General features: G+C 35.4%; 1 protein-coding gene across 5 annotated transcripts in view; it reads left to right on the top strand.

Annotated features, from left to right (window-relative positions):
* Gigyf2 (GRB10 interacting GYF protein 2) overlaps positions 1–14,674 on the top strand; it is a 129,591-nt gene that overhangs the window by 17,579 nt on the left and 97,338 nt on the right. For 3 of the 5 annotated variants that reach the window (XM_077791131.1, XM_077791141.1, XM_026412742.2), the window contains one exon: positions 10,142–10,224. In XM_077791131.1, the coding sequence (XP_077647257.1) occupies positions 10,184–10,224 (41 nt within the window). In that variant the 5' untranslated portion in view covers positions 10,142–10,183. Of the gene's footprint in view, positions 1–10,122; positions 10,225–14,674 lie in introns of all 5 variants that reach the window. The other 2 variants (XM_077791134.1, XM_026412743.2) reach the window with 1 other exon arrangement.

Genomic DNA, 14,674 nt, shown 5'->3' on the forward strand with positions numbered 1-14,674 from the left:
AAACTTATTTCGAACTTACAGTTCTCCTGCCTCAGCCTCTTGAGTTGCTGGGATTACAGACAAGGGTCTGGCTTGTACTATGGTTCTTTAAGTATGAACATTAGGGGAAATTGAGGGAACTCTGTGTTGTTTTTGTTATTTTTATTTTTTAAAATAAACTAAGCATTCTTAAATTCAACAACAACAACAACAACAACAACAACAACAAAAAACCCCACACTCTTGTAGGGAAACAGTTATCTTCTTCATTCACACCCTATTATGCTGTCATCTTCTCTGTCATTCACTTCTCTAGAAAAATTCAGGCCATCAAATGTGATTCCCTTCCCACCAAAAACCACCCATGAAAATAACTCTGGAGGCAATCGTGTCATTTAGATCTACTTTCTTTTATCACAATTGGATAGGAGTAAAGGTTTTTTGTTTTTGTTGTTGTTTTTCCCTATTTATTCTCTGAAATCTTCATCTTTTGTGCCTTCTCAAAGATATATATAATTTGTTTTGCTAAGTTATTTCTTTATGTTTTGATTCTACTAGTTCTTTTTTGAAGTATGGAAAATTTTCTTTCTACTCTTTCTCTTCACTCTTTTACAGCTAAGATTCCTCCTCCCACTGCCTCTCTGTACTGGAGATTGAACCTAGGGGTGCTGTATCACTGAGCCACATCCTTTTGCCCTTTTTATTTTTTATTCTGAGTTGCCAAGGCCTGCTTTGAATTTCTTGCCTCATTTTCCCAAATTGCTGGAATTGTGTATGGCACTGTGTCCAGCTTACAGCTAAAATGTTTGAAAGAGTTGACTACATTTGTGATCTTCCTTTCTCATCCAGCCTACTCACCCCACTACAGTCTGACTTTACCCCCTTACCCCCCACTCTTACAACTATTTTTAAAAGTCACAAGTGTCCCCTTTTGAAGAATGAAGACTTTTCAGTCTTTTTTGATTTAGAAATTTTAAAATTTGAATGTTTCTGTGTTCACTGCTAGGCAAGTGCTCTGCCACTCATCCCAACAGTTCCTCTCACAGAGGTACTTATGTTTTTTTTAATGCATTCTTCCACAAAAATTTTTGTTGTGTATTTAGGAACATGAACATACATGCTTTTCAGAAAAAAATCTCTATTTTAATATGTTTTCAGGTTAAAAATGATCTGTTAGATTAGTCTTCTATTTAGGAAGTTCCTAGTTGTAAAATGATAAATTGGTCCTTATTTAACTGTCTTAAAATGCCAAACATATAAGAGTTAAAGCTCATTGTTCATATGGTGACACAATACATACAGTTAAGTAAACATCAATATAAATTGTCAGCCTAGACGTGCTCAAGAAAAGTTCCAGGCCTGGCTCCCCATTGTTGCAGACCTCTGCAGTCCTAGATCCTGTAATTTGTTGTTTTAGGTAAGCTGTTATAGAAGTGAATTACTTGTATTGCTTGGACTCAGTCTCTGCTCTTCTGGTTCTTAAACTTCATTTCCTGTTCCTTCTGTCACTTTCACTAAAGCCTTTCCTGGCCCTTTTCCCTTGGCCTTGAGTTGGTTTTCCTCTGGAGAGCTCTTGTTCCTTGAGTGCAATGCCCCTGTGTCCTCAGGCCTCAGCAGATACTGGCACTTGGTAGGTATTTAATGAATTTTGTATACCAGTGTCATTTTGCAATATAAATTTCTTTCTTGTTTTAGCTTTTTGAAGTTTTATTCTTTAAGATGTATTAGTCCATTCAAAGGAACAGTGACCAGTTGGGCATATTTTCATACTCAAGGAAGGAAGTTAAGAAGCACCAGACTTCTTATTTTTGAAAACTGACTTGTTTGCATGTAGTTTGTTCACATGTGTTTTTTCAGCAAACTTTTGAACACTAAAGTTGTCTTAATAGTCCATCTACCTTGCCTTTTTTTTTTGGGTGGCATTGAGAATTAAGCTTGGATCTCACACAGATGGGGCACTAAGCTTTACATCTCCATCCCCAATTCCCTTTAAACCTTTAGTATAGAGTATATTCATGTAATCTGGGTCTGAACTTTAACTTTTTTTTTTTTTTTTTTTTTTAAGTGACACCGGGTTAAATGCAGAGGCATTCTACCACTGAGCTACATCTCCAACGCTTTTGATCTTCAGACAGGGTCTTGCTAAGTTGAGGGTGGCGTCAAATTTGGGATCTTCCTTCCTCAGTCTCTGGAGTAGCTGGGTTTACAGCTTGCTCCGCTATGTTCTATTTAGCATATATTTTAATGGTTACTGTATGTAACTACTGTTATCATTCTGAATGAATCAAAACACTAGTATAGTATGGAGTTCCTATCTTTAAAAAAAATCTTAAAACCTAGCAGTTTGTTAAATGAAAAGTTAAATAAAAATAGCATTATGAGGCTGAGAAGTATAGCTCAGGATTGCCTTATATGTGTGAAGCCCTGGGTTTCATCTCCAGTACTGCCCATCCCCCAAAAAAATTCCACCATGAGAATAACAATATGAAACTTAAAGTAATGTGTTAAATGAACAGTGTACATTATGTTGAATTCACTGTTGTGACCTTTGAATGAGTTTCTCCAAAGAAATCATAACTTGTGTATTATTTTGAGTAAACCATGAGTTTTGGAAATCTTTCCAATAGTGAAAGCATAAGTATAAAAGATTGTTTATTATAGCATTGTTAGTAAAGGCAAGAAATTGGAAATTATCAATTTCTGTGGAACTTCATATAGCTTTCAAAATACATGGCTTAATTCTGTATCTGTTTACTGAGAGAAATGCATGCTTCTGAAAAAAGTAGGTGGTATGATTCTAGTTTTGTATAAGCAGATAGCTAATTGCCCTACCACATATATGTGAATGCATGTTTGAATGTGAATAGAAACATGGAGGGACACTTTCTAGGCTGTTAACATAGTGATCATTAGCTTTTTGGAGGTTAATATGTGTTGTGTTGTAGGTATAGTGTTAAAGGTACAGTCAGAGCAGTATATCTGGGGTACCTTCAGTAGAAATCTGGAGTCAGTGAAGTTGAGTTTAAGTTAGAAGTTTAAGTCAAAAGTTTGAACTGGTGGCACATGCCTGTAATCCCAGTGCCTTGGGAGGCTGAGACAGGAGAATCGTGAGTTCAAAGCCAGCCTCAGCAATGGTGAGGTGCTAAGCAACTCAGACCCTATCTCTAAATAAAATACAAAATAGGGCTGGGGATATGGCTCAGTGGTTGAGTGCCCCTGAGTTCAATTCCTGGTATCAAAAAAAAAAAAAAAAAAAAAAAAAGAAAGAAAAAAAGAAAAGAAAAAAAATTGAACTGGGTATCTAACCATATGCCTTTCTCTTTCTTGTATTCTTTTGTGCATTTTGTACGTGATGTTTGGATCTTGTCCCTTGTGTTAGTCCCATCTTGATTCTGCTTTGGGGTAACCTCATTGAATTTTTTATTGTAACTTTCTGGATTCATTTCCAAATATGTGTGTCTCCTTATCCTAACTCCAGAGTTCAAGGTCTTTTGGACGTCTTGTCAGGCACTTCACATTTATTTTTTCCAAAACCATACTCAAAGTCCTTCCCCTCCAAATTAGTTTCTATTTTCTGCTGCTGCTTAGGCTTTTTAATATAGATATGAAAAGTTCCTCACCCCAAGTATTAAATCTTACATATTCTGTTCTGTTTCTGAATCCTGTTTTAGGCTTTTCTTTTCCAGAGGGAGCAGTACTTTTTTTACTTTGGGAAATATTTTATGGAGTAGGTAGTTTGAATGGATTCTTGATTTTGCAACTATTCTGAGGGAGGGTGGGTCGATTTCTGTGGGAAGGGAATGGCATGAGTACAACTAAACAACAAGTTAAATGCAGCGGATAATAGGAAGTTCTTTTCTGACTTTTAGATGAGTGGTTAAGTAGTAATGGATTGAGTTGGGTGGGCTAGAGTCAGATAATAGGAACCTGAAATACTAGGAGTTTTGATCATATGTTGTATGTATGTGTATATTTTTTGGTATTGGGTATTGAACCCAGGAGGCTTTACAACTGGCCACATCCCCAGCCCTTTTAATTTTTAATTTTTTATTTTGAGACAGAATCTCACCACATCCAGCCCTACCTTAGGTCTTTAAAAACACACTGTGAAGCCAGGTGTGGTAGCACACACCTGTAATCTCAGCAGCTGAGAGGCTGAGGTGGGAAGATTCCAAGTTCAAAGCCAGCCTCAGTAACTTAGAGAGACCCTGTCTCAAAACATAAAAAGGGCTGACGATGTGACTTGGTGGTTAAGCACCCTTGGGTTCAGTCCCTGGTTTTCCCCCACCCCACCTCAATAAATAAATAAAAAATAAAGGGAAGTTGGGCTGGGGTTGTGGCCCAGTGGTAGAGCTCTCATCTAGCACATTGCGAGCTGCTGGGTTCTGTCCTCAGCACAACATAAAAATAAATAAATAAAATAAAGGTATTGTCCAACTACAACTAGGAAAAAAGAAGTATTAAAAAAATAAATAAAGGGAAATGTATGTTGTGACCATGGTGGTGTTTTAGGGAAATTGACCTTGAGGCTTAGTCTAAGAAGCAAATTGGAAATTTTATTGTAATAATTCAGACATGAGTTAAAAGGGTTTGGACTATAACAAAATAAGAATGCAAGAAAAATCAATGAGGGGCTGGGGATGTGGCTCAAGCGGTAGCGTGCTCACCTGGCATGCGTGCGGCCCGGGTTCGATTCTCAGCACCACATACAAAGATGTTGTGTCCACCAATAACTAAAAAATAAATATTAAAAAATAAAAATAAAATCTTAAAAAAAAAAGAAAAATCTATGAGTTAGCCAAATTTGTGGCAGAATGACTGGATATGAGGGCTAGAAGAAAGGAGGGATTTTCATTTGAAGCCTGACTGACAAATAAACTGAAAACAGTGGTGTCACTGGAGGAATTTTCAGAAAAGGGGATCCTACCTCAGGACCAGGGGATATGATGGAAAAGAATTTCAGCATGTGCTAGTCAGACACAGATTTATTTAGCTAGACACATATTCATGAGAGAATGGGTGCTATCTCAAGGGAGAGGTGTCTTTTGGAGTAAAGTAAGAAATATCATTCAAGGGAGAATGCTGGCCATCTTGAGAATGAGAAGCTTTGGGATAAAGCAAAGACTATACATTCAAAGAATATTGTGGGCCATCTTCAGAGGCAGAGACAGCAGTGCCTTGGTGTAGAGTATTAATATTTATAGAGGAGCAGTTGCTAGGGGTGGGACTAGAGGTGAAGTTAGGGCAGAGTTATACAATTTTGCATAAGTTTCCCTGGTTTTGCTCTCATGTTACTTTTTACAGGCAATGGCATGAGTCAAGCAACCTCTCAAGCTAAGGACATGGGCCGGGTTGCTCACATGCATGTTTTTCTTCTTTATTTTTTGCGGGAGTTGGTATTGAACTTAGGAATGCCACTGAGATATATACCTTAGTCTTTTTTATTTTGAAATCTAATTTTATTCAGAGCATTTTTAAATTTTTATTTTTATTTTTTAGTTGTTGATGGACCTTTATTTTATTCATTTATTTATATGTGGTACTGAGAATCCTAGGCAAATGGTCTACCTCTGAGCCACAACACCAGCCTTCCTTTTTATTTTGAAAGAAGGTCTTGCTAAATTGCCCAAGCTGGGCTCCAACTTGAGATCTTCCTGGCTCAGCCTCCTGAGTAGCTGGGATTACATGCTTGTTTTGCATTCAAAAGTTTATGGGCGTTTCCTGCATTCCAAGGGTTTTGGGGTACTTCTTTTGAGATTCCATATGACTTTTTTTGTACCCCCAAATACCCATCACCACCTTTATCAGTTGGTGATGTCATAGAACAAAATAAAAATTTGAAATTTAGGACAGGGGTGGGGATCCTCCACCTTTATCAGTTGGTGATGTCATAGAACAAAATAAAAATTTGAAATTTAGGACAGGGGTGGGGATCCTCCCCTGTCAATGGGCCATTTTGAAATTCATGGGAGAATTTTCATTGCTTTTGTTATAATGACCTTTCCACTCCCTATGCCCTCTTTACCACTCCACAATTTTGTGGGCAGAGTTCTATCCACAAGGTTAATAGGGAGCACCGCTATAGATCAGAAAAGTTCAAGGTAGAATCTGAACAGAGTTTATAGTTAAAATAACCATGAGTACTCCGAGGAACATGAAGAAAAGAGGAAAAGAGGAAATTTGGGAATGATGATGTAATAGAAAGGAAATTAAGGCTAATGCTAGTCATGAAAGAAAAAGGAGGAAGTAATTTCTTGAGATTGCAGTTTGAAGAAGTAGAATAATGTGGTGGAGCACCAGAATTCTGGCTCACAATCCTAAATAGTTTCGTAAATCCAGAGCTGAAAACCACAAGGCTTTTAGGAGTTTGAACTGAAAACATTCGGAGAGGTGGTGAAGTCTTTTCTAACATCCCTAAAAAGACTATTTATGTTTCCTTTTTTTTTTTTTTTTTTTTTTTACTTTAGAAGAGTATTTAGAAATAAGGTGCAGTTTCCATTCCAACCTAATTAATAATTGAGAGGCATTGTGTGAGATTTAAATCCATTAAATCTGGGTTTATTTAAATTATTTGGGAAGGAACAATTCTGGATGGGGAGCTCAGAGTATGGTACTAAGTGCTTAAGTTAAATGTCTTCAATAGTCATACCTCTTAGGTTTTCTGCTTTAATTTATAAAGGAAAATGAACAGAGCACTATTCAGGGCAGTGTTGGTCTTTGATAATTAAATCACTTGGCTTATTATTAAGTTTTTAAGAGTTTTCTTAGGAAAATGTTGTAAATGGTAGTTGGCTTCCTAGCTTAAGGCATTTAAAAAAACTTCTGAGCTTTTTAATGTGTATTGTGGTAGTTTTACAGTACCTAAAGATTTGATTTATAGGCTGGATAGTAAAGTGAACTGGAACAGGATTTCCTTGCTCATTGTTTCTTACCTGCTGCCTGAATTCAGGGCTTTTTTTGTAGTCCAAGACTGTTACCTGCAGTTGGGCAGGTGTGCACTACACAATTCTAGGGGCTCATTTGTATTGTTTGTGTTAATGGCACACCCAGAGTTTTATACTTATGCAAAATGTGACCATATGTGGTGGCCTTGTAGTGAGTTAAAAAGGAAAAAAATCATAAAGCATTATTGTAATATTTTCACAAATAACATTGACTTTTTAAAAAATATTTGTTGTTGTAGATGGACATGATATCTTAATTTTTTTTATGTAGTGCTGAGAATTGATCCCAGTGCCTCACATGTGCTAGGCAAGCACTCTACTATTGAGCCACAACCCCACAACCCCAACCCCCCATATTGACTTTTTATCAGAATCTAATCACTTCACAAATTTCAGTCTGGTACATACCTTGACTTGGTTTTTAAATTCAGAACCATTTTCCAGTGATCAGAAGTCTCTTAGGTATTTGAGTTTAAAACCTTTGGCTAGGTTTAAAATGGTGGGGAAAAAATGGTTTTTCAAGGTATTTTGCATTATAAAAAAATTTTAAAGTTGATACAATCTCTACAGCACTATTTAGTGGCTAAGGAGGTTTATATAAAAATCATACTGAGCTGATTTATGGTTAAGTAGGTCGTTAGTTTGGTAAGCAGGATACTTTAATTTTTTTTTTTAAGATATTGATGTATCTTCATTTTATTCATTTATTTGTATGTGGTGCTGAGGATTGAAAACAGTGCCTTACATATGCTAGGCAAGCACTCTGCTACTGAGCCACAACATCAGCCCCAGGATACTTGTTTGAACAGTGGATATTTTACTGCATTATTTCAGTTGAGGTGTACCATAATTTCAGTTGAAACAGTTTTGAAGCTGTTGGTTTTATGCATTACTTAGAAATTATACTGTCAAGTAAACTCTTAACAGACCTTTCTTAATTGCTAAATTTTTTCATTTTTTGATTTGTTTTGCATTTTTGAAGAGTTGTTAGATTTATTTAGAAAATGAATGTAGGTTTTTATTATATATCACTTGTACCTTTTTATTATATATCACTAATAATAGCAAAGTGAAATAAATTGGTTAAATGGTCCTAAGGTTTTCATAAAGTCTGACTCTTACAAATCACTTTTCAGCTAGTCATTATGGAAGTCTCCCTCCTTTCTTTTCCTTTCCCCACCAGTGTAGTAACATGTAGTAACGTATCTTTCAAAGTATTGACAACGCAGCAGTTCTTAAGGGAGTGCTCAGTATTTTCTTATCAATTTTAAATTTAGTGGTTTGATGTTTGTGATCTCTTAAAAGCATTTTAAGTGCTTTAGGTGTTTTTTTTTTTTTTTTGTGTGTGTGTGTGTGTGTGTGTGTGTTTGTGTTTGATGGGGATTGAACCCATGGCCTTGTACATGTGAGGCAAACGCTCAGCAAACTGAGCTATATCTCCAGCCCAGTGATTTCAATCTTATTTGTTTGTTTTGTTTTGTTTTTAAGAGATTGATATCTCATTATATTGCCCAGGCTGGCCCCTAATTCCTAGGGTCAGGCTATCCTCCTGGTTCATCCTCCTAAGAGGTGGGACAACAGGTGCTTATCACTGTGCATGGTAAATTTTTAACCCTTTAAAATACTTCAGGGCTTTTGCACGTGACCATGTGGTTTGCACAGTGTTGTCTATGAGCAGCTGTGTTTTCTTTTTAATGTCCTATAGAGCACTTTGAATTATTCATCTAATTATGAATAGTTACTTCACTGTATCCCATTGCTGTTTTATTGCCTTTGTAATAGACAACAAGTTTTATTTCATTTCAGAATCATCTTGTAAACATTTTGAAGACTTTAAGCAGCAGTTGAAACTAAAAATAAGCCTGTGTGCAGACAACTGGCACAACTGCCATACAACTAATGGCAGTTATAACATAACTTCTCGTTAAAATGCATTCTAACTTCAGTGAAGTTAAAATGTAAAAGAAAATGTGTAATTTTTTTTACTGCATTTTCTATTTTTGATGTTATTTTAAGACTATTTTATGGTCTATTTACTTTTTTTTTGTACCCAGGGATTGAATCCAGGGGTGCTTAACCATTGAGCCACATCCCCAGCCCTGTTTATATATTTATTTTTATTTGAGACAGAGTCTTGCTAAGTTTCTTAGGGCTTCACTAAATTGCTGAGGCTGGCTTTGAACTTGTTATCCTCCTGCTTCAGCCTCCTGAGTTACTAAGATTATAGGAATGTGCCACTGTGCATAATATATTTACAGTTTTTTATACCATTTTCCATTTTCTAAGATCTAATCTCTTAAAATTGTGGGATCCCCTCTTGCCTGGACAGGGTCTTGCTAAATTGCTAACTTCAAGGCCTTGAAATCCTGATCTCCTTGCCTCAGTCTCCTGAGAAGCTGGAAATACAAATGCATGCTACCATGCCTGGTTTACAGTTGCTTTTGAATTGTTACTCATGAAATTCATTAGCATATTTTAACTTGATGAACCAAGGTGATTTAAAAAAAAAATTTTTTTTTGTAGTTGTAGATGGACAACATGCTTTTATTTTATGTGCTTATTTTTGTATACGCTAAAGATCAAACCCAGTGCCTCACATGTGCTAGGCAAATGCTCTGCCACTGAATCACAGCCCCTGCCCCCCAACATGATTTTAAAAAAATTTTTTTTAGTTGTAGATGGAAACAGCATTTTATTTTATTTATTTTTATGTGGTGCCAAGGATCGAACTCAGTGACTCATTCATGTGAGGCAAGCACTCAACCACTGAGCTACAATCCCAGCCCCCACAAGGTGATTTTTTTAAAGCATCACTGGGGCATAAAGTGCTGAGTAGATAGTGGGGAAAAGGTATGGCAGATGGCTGTGGGATAGGTGAGGAGGCTTCTTAGTTAGTTTAGTAATCTCTAGTGTCCCTTATGGCGATGGGGGGCCCTTCTCAAGGAACTAATAGAAACTAAAGGAGAGTATCCTTTAATTTGTCCCAAGTTCCCTGCATAGTCTGCTTCTACCTGTCTTGGAAGTTTAGTCTTATGCTGTGGGTGGATTTATTCATTTCATTTTGCCTGCTTTACTGTTATAAATAGGAATTAAAAAATGTAATTCTTATTATTCTGTTTTGAGAGGAACATAAGCAAAGCACTCGTAGCTGTGCTTTCTGACCTGGAATTCTGCATTTAATCTTGACTAATTTGTGCAGCTATTCTTCTCTTTAACAGGTTTCTCCCCATATAAAACTCTTTGTAAAAATACGGAGAAGAATGGCAGCGGAGACGCAGACACTGAACTTTGGGCCTGAATGGTGAGTTTTCAAAGTCTCATCCTGTTTGATATTGGATGACTAGAAAGGTATTTGATCAGGTACTGGGTGGTGTGTACATGTACACGTTTTTGAGACTTTGCTTCATGTGCCTAGTTGAAAACTAGTAATAAATTATATTTGGTAAATGACTCCTTTTTATACTTCATTGGAATGTTTTTCTTGGTCTGGCTATGTAATGGGAATGAAATTCAAACTGTACAGCTCCATCACCTTAGAAAATTGTTTATTTTGTTCGAGCCCTTGACTAGGTACATTTTTTTTTGGTACATATTAAATTTTATATAATTGTAATATTTTAATGTGTATGTTTTCTGCTATAGTATTGTGATTGCTATTCATAGATGCATTTGAAAAATTGTTTTTTATGGAAATATTGTTTGAATTTTATTTTATCGATGGGCTAGGCAGGTGGTCCAGAATTATACTGGTTGTTAGCAGTAGCCCATCTAGGATTGAGTTAGCATTTTCCACAATAACAATTAATTGACCTTTGAGTCTCTTACAGATGTGTTTGGACTCCGAATATGGAATTCTCATGGAATTTTGAGATCCATCACATTGTAGTGTGACTTTTCCCCCCCTCTTCCTTTTCCCCAAAAGTTGGTGCTTGAAGATCCTCTCTTCAGTGGCGTGAATAATGATAGTTACTTTTTTCATTTATACCTCGAACAACCCTTTTGGTAATGTCAGAGGCAGTGTCTAAAGTATGGATAAATTGGAGTAGTGTCTTAAACATCCTTTATTGTTCAGGTGCTGGTGGTTTGATAAGTAACGCAGACATCTTGTAGTAGCTCTTTATTGGAGGACTTGCCCTATTATATGCATTTCTTTTTATATGTGATTCCTAGATTTTCTTAACCTTTATAGCTAGCATTTGGAGACTGAGGAGAAATCACTATTTGAAGTCCTAAGAACTGATGAAACTCCTATACTTTGAGAGTTTATTTTGAATATGTTGACTTAATACTGTACCTGTTTTCAGTTATCATTTTATATTTTAAAACTAATTTTCTTATTACTAGGTCATGTTTCTAGAAAAATTAGAAATTATAAGTAATTCAGAAGAAGGTGTAATCACCATAATTTCACCATACATGGTAACCACTGTAAAATATCTTGGTGTATTTTTCCAGGTGGTTTTATGTATCTTATTTGTATATGTGTACATTTATTTTTACAAAAATGGGATCATGCTGTGCATTAAATTTTGTAACCTTTTAAAAAATCAGTAATTCCAAAGCATCTTTTTTATCAATAAATATTTTCTATTCTATTAAATAGTTGCATTGTATGGATGTACTATTATTTATTTAACTAGTCCTCCATATGTAGCATATAAAAGCTATTCTCAGTTTTTCAATATTCTAAAAGTATTTTTAATGAACATTCTTATAGCTAAATCTTTATTGATAATTCATTAACTTCTTTTACCAACTGAATTTAAATTTATATAGTTCAGTTTGTAAACCATTTTGTGTGTAGCTCTTCTGTCATTATTTAGAATTTGTTATTGCTTCTTTTGTATTTATATACCCTCATATCTTTTTCTTTGTAAAAACATGATTAAAATCATTAGGTAGTTTAAGAAAGTTTAAAAAAATCACTGTTAATAGGTAACAAGAGAGTAACACTAGAAATTTAACTGAAATAAAGGAGGAACAAAACTGGTGATGATGTAGAATTACTTCATATTTAGCTTAGTGTCTTAAAATGAGGGTTGGCAAATTGTGACCTGTGGGACTGTAAATAAAGTTTTGTAAATAAAAGTTTATTGGAGGACAGCTGTACCCATTTGTTTCCATATTATCTGACTACTGTTATGCTACTTGGGCAGGGTTGAATAGTTATATCAGAAGTCAACTGATTTGTAGAGCTTAATTTTCTTTCTGGCCTGTTATAGAAAAAAATTCGGGGTTGGGGGGCAAAAAAAAAAAAAAAGAAAAAAAATTTGCTCGCTTACACCCTTCGCCATATGTTCCCAAATAGTCATTTTAGTGTGTCATTGACCAAGTCTGTCAGTAGCATCTTACACATCTTCCTTTTCATTAGTATTTTGAATTTTGTTTGTATTTTAAACAAAATTTTGAATTGAGTGAGCTTTAGCAGAGGGCATTTGCCAGTTCCTTAAATCCTTAAGCAGTAGCTTTATCTAATTGTTACCTCTGTTACCTGATAAGCATTAGAATTTAGGACCCTTCACTGAGTCACCTAAATGCCCAGGAACTGAGGAATGGAGGTCTGAGTAGGTATTCTTTATTTGTACCATCTATCAAGATTACTTTTGGCAAGGGAAATAAATGAATCCCTTAAATAACTCAAGTAACCGTGAGCTAGAAAGCTGCAGTGTAACTAGTGACTGCTGCCATATTTTTCTGCAAGTAACATGTTCATTATGAAACATGAGGTAAGAAACTGTTTTCAAAGTACTCAAGAATAAAGGGTTAGTTATTACATTGATTCAGTGTAACTGAACCATACAGAACCATTTAGTGATGATCTCATTACTAAAGTCATCATCTTTATTGAATAATGTAAAATATAATGTTTAATAATACATGCACAAAATGAAGAGATTTATTCATACTTGGGGGGCAGTTGTGAAGATGAGAGAACATCTGTGGACATCTGTGGTGGGGATGGATCACACTCTGAAGACTTAGAGAGACTTGGACCAAGACAGTATTCGTTAGGTCTTAGATTATATTTGAAGTAAAGAGATGTATCAGAATCAATCAGTTTAAAAGGGTGTGATAAATTTAATGGAGAAGTTGCTCATTTCTAGGTATAAAACAGGAGTCACTTTTTCAAAGCCTTTCAACAAATGCTGCTGCCTTAGACCTTTCCTGACCCATCTCTACAACTCACCACCCCACTCCCTTCCTCCCTGGCTTCTTCATGGTCTGTATCAAAGTGTAACATGCCAAATGTTTTATGCACTTATTTTCAACCCTCACTAGACTGTGAGCTCCATTGAGGGCAAGTACTTGGTCTGGATTTTTGTATAGCTTGTTCTTTGCTGTATCTCCAGTGCCTGGCACATAGTTGGGCACTAAATAAACTTTTGTTAAATGAATGCGTAAATTATTGGAAAGTAAAGTTGTTTTAAATGTTTTCCTATTGTAAATGATATATATGTGCATACATTTTTTCTTGAATGGTTTTGTTTGTATTGCTAATCATTTTTTGGATTAATTCCTTGAAAGTGGCATTATTAAATCAACAAGTTTCATTTTTAAGGTTTTTGAATGATATATGGGCAGGTTGATTAATTTAATTCCCATTTTCTGTGTTTACTTCACCCTTGACAAAACACTTTGTACTATCTTGATAACTTTTTGATGCTAAATCCCTTTGATTTAGGTCTTTGGGAATTTTTTGTTGGTCCCTCTAACAAAACAAAAAGACCCATTTCAGAAAACCTGGAGGAAACAATACTACAGAAAGAAAAGGAAAAGATTTAAGTTGCTCTTCATCCTACCACCCAAAGAGCCTTTGCTAACATATTGATTTGAATCCTATTAATTTTTTCTTTGCAAAAGTATACTTTTGAGATATTTATAAAACAAATTCAACTTTACTTGATTTATTTGGGTTTTACAGAATTTTGTGAAGAACAAAAAATCTACCTAGATAAATTTAGATAATAATTTTATTGTAGGGAATGAAACTATAGACCTGGTTTAATGGGGGAGGAGCCAAGGGAATTTCTTTTTTTGTCTCATCTCTCCATTGGTCTTAAGGATGTCTTCCCAGGTCTTGACCTTGCAAAAGAGGGAGGTACTTTTCTGCTCCAGAATACTTTGTTTAGATTAAAAAAAAAAAAATAGTTAACCATTTTGTGGCTGATCTCTTTCTATACGTTTTTGCTTCAGAAAGAAGTAATTTTATTAGGAGAGACCTGTGTTTCTGAATTTTGCTAAGCCCATTATTTAGCTTAGTGTACCAGATGTAGGCAGAGTTTGTTGAATGAAAGTATTTAGGTTTTATTTATTTTTATTTTTTGGGGGGAGAATGCAAACCTGAGATGGCTAGCTAGCTTACTATTCAGAATCTTTGTGTAATTGTGAAAAATTGGGAGAAGTTCTAGAGGATGGAATGTGTTAATATTCCCAGGTTTCAGAAGGGTATAAGAAGTAGTAAACTAGGGTAGTAAATTAGATATTATCTAAAGGTATACTTTAGAAGAGAATACTAGAATTTATATAGAAAACACTTTATCAAGTACCTGCTGTATTCTGTGTCTGTGTCTAGATCTCAGCTTCTTGCCTTTTTCTCCTACTACTCTCAACTCCCTCTCTTTATTCTGCCTCTCTTTATCCTGCCTTTCTTTACTTCCCTGTTCTTCCCACGTAGCTTGTCTTCTCCCTAGAATCCTTCTCTCCTCTATTGGTGAAAAAGTTCAGGAAAAATATTCTTGACAGCAGAAAGG

Source organism: Urocitellus parryii, chromosome 1 (genome assembly GCF_045843805.1).
Source record: "Urocitellus parryii isolate mUroPar1 chromosome 1, mUroPar1.hap1, whole genome shotgun sequence".
Lineage (NCBI taxonomy): Eukaryota > Metazoa > Chordata > Mammalia > Rodentia > Sciuridae > Urocitellus > Urocitellus parryii.